At 46.7% G+C, this 8,470-nt stretch overlaps 1 protein-coding gene across 1 annotated transcript in view; it reads right to left on the bottom strand.

Annotated features, from left to right (window-relative positions):
* UPF1 (UPF1, RNA helicase and ATPase) overlaps positions 1-7,760 on the bottom strand; it is a 39,903-nt gene extending 32,143 nt beyond the window's left edge. The window contains exon 1 of the mRNA XM_006904409.3: positions 7,689-7,760. Within this exon, the coding sequence (XP_006904471.1) occupies positions 7,689-7,760 (72 nt within the window). The remainder of the gene's footprint in view (positions 1-7,688) is intronic.
* Positions 7,761-8,470: the final 710 nt, after the last annotated feature.

Genomic DNA, 8,470 nt, shown 5'->3' with positions numbered 1-8,470 from the left:
CCGCAGGCCTTGGGAAGCCGTCGCCGCCGCGCCCGCACTCCTGGACCGGACCGAAACGCCCACCGCGGCACGAGTCGGGCCGAGAACCGCGCGCCGAGTCGCCGCCTCCGCCTCCGAGCCCCTCACTGTCGCCACTCGGCTCGTAGCCGACCGCCGCTCTCAAGCCCCGGCAGGAACCGCCGCTGCTGTTGCCGCCACCGTGCGCGTGCGCGAGCCCGACGCCGGCGCAGGTGCGCGTGCGCGAGCCCGACGTCGGCGCAAGCGCGCGCGCTCCTCTTGAACGCCTCTAACCGCGCCTGAACGCCCAGGGCCGAGCGGGCCTACAGGACGCGCATCGCGCACGCGCAGGGGGCGGTACTAACAAACGGCCGTCGCGGCGGCGGCGGCAAGAACACGTGGTCCGGACCCAACCGCTGTTCAGCGGTTCCCCGGCGGCAGGCGGTGAGGTTGTGGTGGTTCGCCCTTCTAGGGTTAATTGAGCACTAACTGAATTCCCTACGTAAGTGGAGCTGGGGAGGCTTGACGGGGACTGTGCATCCCTATCTCTCAGAGAGGCCCCCTGTGCTTGTTTCCCCACTGTTGAGTAGGGAGGGATGCCTGAACAAAATAGGTGCTCAGTGTGCCTTGGTTGAATAAAAGAGCCTGGCGCGCAGAAATGGTGTTTGCTGCTGATTCGGACAATATTATTATTCAGAAGCAGTATATAGCAAAGCTATTGTGACCACTTGCTCTGGAGTGAAATGTAGACCTGGCCACCTACCGGCTGTGTGAATTTGTACAAGTGACTTCTCTGAACCTCGAGTTTCACGGGAAAGGGAAATAGTAACCATTAGGATGGGATGAAGAATAAATGAGCTACTAGTCACCCCCTTTATAAAGTTCCACGTGGACAGAGATTGGCTTTCTTCATCACAGGGTCTTACCCGTGCAGAGAATAATGCCTACACACTGTAGGTATTCAGTAAAAAGTCTAAGTTCAGCCCCTGGTTTATGAGTCTTAATCTCCTTAAATTCCGAGACTCAGCTTCCTTTTTTGTAAAATGTCTTGGAGAATCCCCCACTTCCCTTTCTGTCTTAATATTCTGGGGCTCTCTATAAATGCTTGAAGTCAACTCAAAGGGCTCCTGGTTTGTTCCTGATCCTGCATGTTTCCTCATTTTCCAGTATTCCTGTCACAACATGATAAGAGGTTCCTTCTTCCTTCACATCTTTTCTGTCCTATGCACTGAAGTATAGGGGTGTAGGAAATGAGTAAGTTCTCCCCTCTCCAGGAAGACAGTTTAAGGGGGGAAAATCCCAACAAGCCAACAGATGGTTTCAATAAAATCCAAAGCCCATCCAGTCACCTCAGGTGCCTCAGGAGGGAGCCCCGCCCCAGAAAGTGGTCTGGACCAGCTGACCCCTAGGACCCAATGACGTGGTAGCCAGGATTCCAGACCCATTCTTTAGCCTTCCTTTTCCTGTCATCCCAAGATTTTCCTCTCTCTTTCTCTGATGGAGACCTCTTCATAGCCAGTATTGCTTGTAATTGTGATTAAATTATTGTCGGTAGTGATTATTTGTCTAATGGACACCATATTTTGTAGTGGATGCTGTGGGTGCCCTACCTAGACCTTTTTTACTGGCTGGTGCTCCCCTACGCCAGCTGCTACAAGTATTGGCAGCTAATGGCTCACAGCAACTCCTTGTGAATTGCCCTTCACCAAACTGCCTCAGCAGGTAGGTCACGCTCCCTCCAAAACATACAAATTCTAGGGAAGTCCACACCAAAGACTGAATGGTATCGGGCACAAGAGGTTGGACCCCTTGCATCAAAGTTGGACGACTCTAGTGGTCGTTGAAGCTCCAGGCCTTCCCCATCGCCCAGATCGGACTGAGGCTTGACTCTAGCTGAGCCCACTTCCTTGCCTGCTTCTTGCCTAACCTGTCTTTCGTCCCTTATTCCCTCGCACATTTCCCTTAAACTCACACAACCCTGCATCTCCATCTCAGGCTCTGCTTCTAGAAAACCCAATCCAAGCCAAGGTAGAAGCCAGCTCTCTGAGAGCAGGAACTATGTTAGTCTTGTTTACTGGTCGTATGGCCAAGGCCTGGCACAATAGTGAGCATACGATAGGTGCTCAATAAATGTTTTAGGGGACAACTCATGAGCCCTTGTCACTGCTTGGGGAAAACAAGGAAGAGTCCTGTTACCCATGTTTATAGGTTGAAGAGATGACTAAAAGGATAGTCACATTTTGTCAAAATCTTCCATTCCCAGTCATCTCTGGCACATTTCTCTCACAACCCTTTCCAGAGATGGCTACCATGACAAAGACTGACACCATCACGTGCTAGTGAGGACAGGGAGGAACTGGAACTCTTGTCTTGGTTTGCTGGACATGCAAACCAGTGCAGCCACTTGGAAAGGCAATTTGATAATTTCGTCAAAAGTTAAATGTTCATCCACCATGGGAGCCAGCCTTTCCCCTCCTTGGTATAAACTGGAGAGAAATGAAAGCAGATCTTGTACTTGAATATTCACAGCAGCTTTATTTGCAATCGTTCAAAACAGAAAACAACCAGAAATGTCCATCATCAGGAAAATAGATGAACACACAACGAAACACTTCTCGTCAATGAAAAAGTATGAATCACCAACACTTGAAACAACACGGATGTACCTCCAAGGCACCATGCTAGTGAAAGAAGTCAGACCCAAAAGGCTACATACAGCAAGATTTCATTTATATGCAATTCTAGAAAGTGAAAATTAATTAATGTAAACATACAAAAAACAGGTCAGAAGTTGCCTAGGGAGAGGCTGGAGAGAGAAACGACAAAGGCGGGAGGAAACATTTGGGACAATAGCTGTGTTCACTGTCTTGATCAAGGTAATGGTTTCACAGGTGTAGACATATGTCAAACACATCAAATTGTACACGTTAAATATGTATAGTTTTTGGTATCTCGATTACAATTCAGTAATACTGTTTAAAAAAGTAATGTCCATGACAGTATTATTTGAAAAATATACATGTGTGTAATAAAAATATAACAAAGGAATTCAAAGCTGGGGTTCACAGATCCTAGTACACACATGTGCACAACATCACTAGTCACAATAGCCAAAAAGATAGAAACAATCTAAATGTCCATCAGCTGATGAATGGATAGACAAAATATGGTCCACTCACACAATGGAATATTATTCAGCCATGAAAAGGAATGAAGTACTGACACATGCCACAACATGAATGAACCTTGAAAACATCATGCTGAGTGAAAGAAGCCAGATGCTAAAAACCGTAGTGAATAATACCATTTATACAAAATGTCCAGAACAGGCAAATCTACAGCGACAGAAAGCAGATTATAGGTCACCAGGGGCTGAAGAAGGGGGAAATGGGGAGTTATTGCTTAATGGATACTGGATTTCTGTTTCAGGCAATGAGAAATTTTGGAAGTAGATAATGGTGATGGTTGCATGACATTTGGTGAATGTACTTAAAGCCACTGAATTCTACAGTTAAAATGGAGGATTTTATGTTATATGTTTTACCAAAATAAAAGTTTTAAAAAATAAAATTCAATTAAAACAAAAAATATAACACATGACTATATTCTAACCACATAGGATAGACTTTTGCTAAGTTTGGGTTAACTAGAGCAAGTATGGATTCACATGCTCTCCCTATCATCAGCTCAAATGTCTTGACCTCTCTGTGACTCACCTGTGAAATGAGATTCCAGTGGCCCCAACACCCCACAGTGTGTTATGTGAAGAGCTTAAGGCAGCACCTGGCCACCAGCCATCAAGCACCAGCTCTTTATAAATGTTCAGTCTTCTTTACTTTGTCTATGTTTTAACAATTCTTCATTAAAATTTAAAAAACAAAACTAAAAACACTAAAAATATATTTCAGACCACGTGAAGTCCCTTGGGCCTCCACCACAGGTGTGTCTGCCTCAGTCTAGGTAAATCTTGACTAATCCTAGGCCCATCCCACTTGGTGACTTAAGCCAGCTTGAATTCAATTGCCAGTCCTGAATTAACAACTCTGCCCCACGTGCTGGCCCAGCTCCTCCTCGAGTTACATGCCAGTCCCTGAGTCCAGGAAAATGGAATTCTTCTCTTGTACCAAGAGAGGTCCCTCAAGAGTAAGCAGCCCGTGGCTGCCTCAGGGAAATTCCATGACTTTGGGAAAAGGACGTTTAGGATCCCGCAGCTGCTTCCCCTAGGCTGGCCACTAGCCTCCTTAAAACCCTCTGTTGGGCTCCCAGCTCCCACAGATTGGCCCTTGTAACCCCACCCTTGCTGAGAAGTGGCCAGTCCCACCGGACCATGGACTGGACCCTGTCTGGGGCTCCAGGAACAGTGGGTACTTGTAGGCTTTTGTGGGCCCCCCTCTGTGGCCCCATTCTTGCTTCAAAGGAGTCCCTTGTGAGGCATGGATGTGTGGCCAAGGCTCCAGCGATGCTGGTGGGAAAAGAAAAATAGGCGTGTGTGTATATTTTATAGTCTTCTCTGCTCTCTGAACGGTTTCTTTGAAGGTGACGATAGGTCAAAGAAGGCCTTGGGTGGGGGGACAGCGGGCAGCCACCTTGATTCTAATTCAACCACAGGTTGCTTTTTCGGAGGACACGCTGGGGTGTCTGGAGAGGTGGGTTTTGGCCTGGCCTCAAAGCTCTGGCTCCTACAGAGACTCAAAGCTGCTATTGAGGGTGGCAGGGCTTTCTAGCATCTCCCAAAGGAAGACGGCCCCTGGGAACCCCTTTCATTCTCACACTAGGCTGTATGCTGGCATACATTTTGGGTGGAATTTCACTGTGGCTATTTTAGAAGATGTTGGGGTGTGAAACTAGCTTATTCCTCCCAGTGGGCTAGACTACATATCACTGTCCTCGATTCGCAGATAGCTATGTGGCCTCTTCTAGCAGGGAGATGGACAATAAACGAGTCATCAGAACTCAGTAACTGGTGTAGTGTGTTAGAAGTGACAAAAGGATTGAAAGAAAAATGGACCATGTTACACCCACTAGGATGGTCATAATCTAAAACGGAAAATAACAAGTGTTGTCAAGGATGTAGAGAAATCGGACCCCTCATACACTGCCAGTAGGAATGTAAAATGGAGCAGCCACTGTGGAAAACAGTCTGGCAGTTCCTCAAAAAGTTAAATATAGAGTGACCATGTGACTAAGAAATTCCACTTCTGGGTATATACCCCAAAGAATTGAAAGCAGGTTTTCAAAGAGATACTTGTACACGCATGTTCACAGCAGCTTTATTCACAATCACCAAAATGCTCATCAACAGGTGAATGCATAAATAAAAAGTGGTTCATCTGCACAGTGGAATATTACTCATCCATAAAAAGTAATGAAGCATTGACACACACTATGACCTGAATAAACCTTGAAAACGTGATGCTGAGTGAAAAGCCAAACATAAAAGTCACGCGTTGTATGATTCCAATGAGAGGAAATATCCAGAACAGGTAAATCCATAGGAACAAAAAGTAGATTAGTGGTTGCTAGGGGCTGGGGACGGGGCGGAGGGGCCGGGATGGGGAGCAACTGCTTATCGTTACTTGGTTTCCTTCTACTTTTTGGCCATTGTGAATGATGCTGCTGTGAACGTTGGTATACAAATATCTGTTTGAGTCTCTGCTTTCAATTCTTTTGGGGATATACCCAGAAATGGAATTGCTGGATCATACGGTAGTTCTATTTTCAATATTTTGAGGAAACTCCATACCGTTTTCCATAGTGGCTGCGCCACTTTACTTTCCCACCAACAGTGCACAAGCGTTCTAATAGCTCCATATCCACACTAGCATTTTTGTTTTCTGTTTTGGTTTTGTTGGTTTTTTTTATAGTAGCCATCCTAATGGTTGGGAGGTGATATCTCACTGTGGTTTTTATTTGCATTTCTCTGATGACTAGTCATGTGGAGTGGCAAATAAAATTTTAGAATATGCATAACCCAGGTAATATTTGGTATATACTTACCCTAAAACATTATTTTTTTTGCTTATCTGAATTCAAATTCCATTGGGCATTCTGTATTTTTGTTAACTTGTTTGTTTTTCATTGTGGTAAATTATATATAACATAAAATTTACCGTTTTAACCATACTTAAGTGTACAAATTCATTGGCATCTAGTACATTCATAGTGTTATGCAACCACCACCTCTATCTATTTCCAGAACTTTTCCATCAGCTCTTCAAATAGAATGGGCATCTGTATTTTATCTGGCAGTCCTAGCTGTGGGGCAAAATTGTAAATGCATATCCTTGTTCATCTCATGGGAATGTAAACTGTTTCTCATCCCTCTTTCTAATCAGAATAGCAAAGGATGCAGGGCCCAAACCAATGGCCACGTGTGACATACCTGAGGCCTTGGTAATACACTCTGGCCAGGCCTCCCAGTCCATGCAGCAGCTGAATGGGACATCCATTTCATCAGGCCTGCTGCAATCCACGGTGATTCTCTAAGGCCCATCTGATGCCTACATGGCTGACCAGAGAATTAAACAGAGAAATTAGGGAACCCTTCTTACTTTAGGCCTTTGATGGTGGCCTAATCTCTGCAGATGTGATATAGTTACTGTTTCTGCTTGTGTTGGGGATGGGGACAGATTTAGAGATTTTCTATGGCCTTCCCCACTCTTGTATCCCACAGGCCAGAGACTCGATGGCTGGAGGAAGTTCCTACAACTTCTAAGTATATTCATTCTCATCAGCTCTAATTACACACTGCATGGTCTCAGGCAAGCTGCCTGGCCTCTACTTTCAGCCCTGTGACATGGAGGTAATGTGGAGCCCCCATCCACCCAATCTTGAACCCCGCCCGAAGACAAAACAGGTCCCACTTGTTCTGTGTCCACAGTAGCCGACACAGAGACCTTCACACAGAGACTGGCGCACAGTGGGAGTGCAGCAGGTGTTTGTTGAGTGAATAAATGAAGGAAAATGTATCAGTTTTGGGCTGTAGCCTGGGACTCTCTTTTTCTAGGGGATTTCTCCTCAATCCAGAGATAGGGTCTAAGAGGACTTTGCTTAGCTAAACTAGAAAGTCACTGCAGAACCAAGTCTCTAGAGAGGGCAGGCTGGGTCCGAGCGGCTCTGCAGAGAAATAGCAGTGTGACAAGGCCTTTCCACTCTGCAGTCAGACTCCCAGCCTTGAGAGCCATAAAACAGCCGTCCTCAGACTGGAAACATTTTCCTTTATATGTTCCTGAAGATGTTGGCAGGGCCTGTAAGGAAAATTCCAGGGGAATAAGGAGAAGAGGTCTTTGACAACCACCAAAGATCAGGGCCAGACCCAGGGCGTTAGGGGGACCCTGCTGTTCAGGGTGGGGGCAAGAAACTCCAGCAGGGCCAGATGGCTGTCAGTGTGTAATATGGGTCTGGGAGGCTCCTGCAGACCGTGGACCTCTCTGAGCCCTGTGGTGGCAGGGATGGCAAGTGGCCTGTGGTCCACTCCACAGGAATTTATATAAAGCTGATTCAAAATAGTCCCAGCCAGCATTAGCATTTTGAATCCACAAGCTGCTGAGGTCTGGGGAGGGAGCCTCCTGGTATCCGGCTGGGAGTGATGGGGTACAGGTCTGATGTGCCCTCTGCTGACACATCTCCCAAGGCTCCCCATCACCCCTGAATGGAGTCCAGACTCCATTACCTGTCTCCCCTCACTCCACATGAGCTGGCTCCACCACACCCAGTTCCAGGAATGCTGCCTTGTTCTCCGTCATCTCCAGGCCTTTATCCATGCTGCTCCCCCAACCCTGAGCACACTTTGTTGCCTCTGATCTGGCTGATGCTTATTCCTCCTTCAGTTGGTCCCTCTTCCTGGCCTCCTAGAGCTGCCTGTGAGCTCCACACCACCCTAGCATGTATTAAGAATGAAGTTCTGGATTATGAAACCCAGGGTGTCGCTGGGGGCACTCAGGAGGTCTCAGAGGGGCAGATATTTCTCAGACTTTGGCATTGGGGCTGGTATGTCCCCTTGTCCCTGAGAAGACACAACCCCATCTAGTATGTGCTGGGCATGATAGTACACACTGGAGGTAAAATATAATTTGTATTTGTATGGAAATACAAAAAAAGAAGATGATTTCAAAGAGTATTTGGAAGAAACTTGGGTAAAGGTATTTTTGCTCAGAAGTTGGGGGAGGCCTCCTGAAGTGGTGATCTTTAAGCTGAGACCTGAAGAATGGGAAAGTATCATGTAAATATGGAAGATGAGCGTTCCAGACAGAAGGGATGGTTCATACAAAGGTCCTGGGGTAGGGAAATGGCTTGGCTGTTTGAGGAATAGCTGGTGTGAGTGGAGCAGAGTGAGCAAAGGAGGAGGAGATGGGCTGGGGAACAGGCTGAGGTCAGATCACATGGGGCCTTGAAGGCCACAGGGAGGAGATGGGTTTTATTCTGAAAGTAATGGGGAGCCATGGAGGGTGTGTGGCTGGAGAGAAAAACAATC

The sequence above is a fragment of the Pteropus alecto genome, unplaced genomic scaffold, assembly GCF_000325575.1.
Source record: "Pteropus alecto unplaced genomic scaffold, ASM32557v1 scaffold160, whole genome shotgun sequence".
Classification (NCBI taxonomy): domain Eukaryota; kingdom Metazoa; phylum Chordata; class Mammalia; order Chiroptera; family Pteropodidae; genus Pteropus; species Pteropus alecto.
The sequence above is the reverse complement of the archived record's forward strand: the minus strand, read 5'-3'. Positions and strand labels throughout refer to the sequence as shown.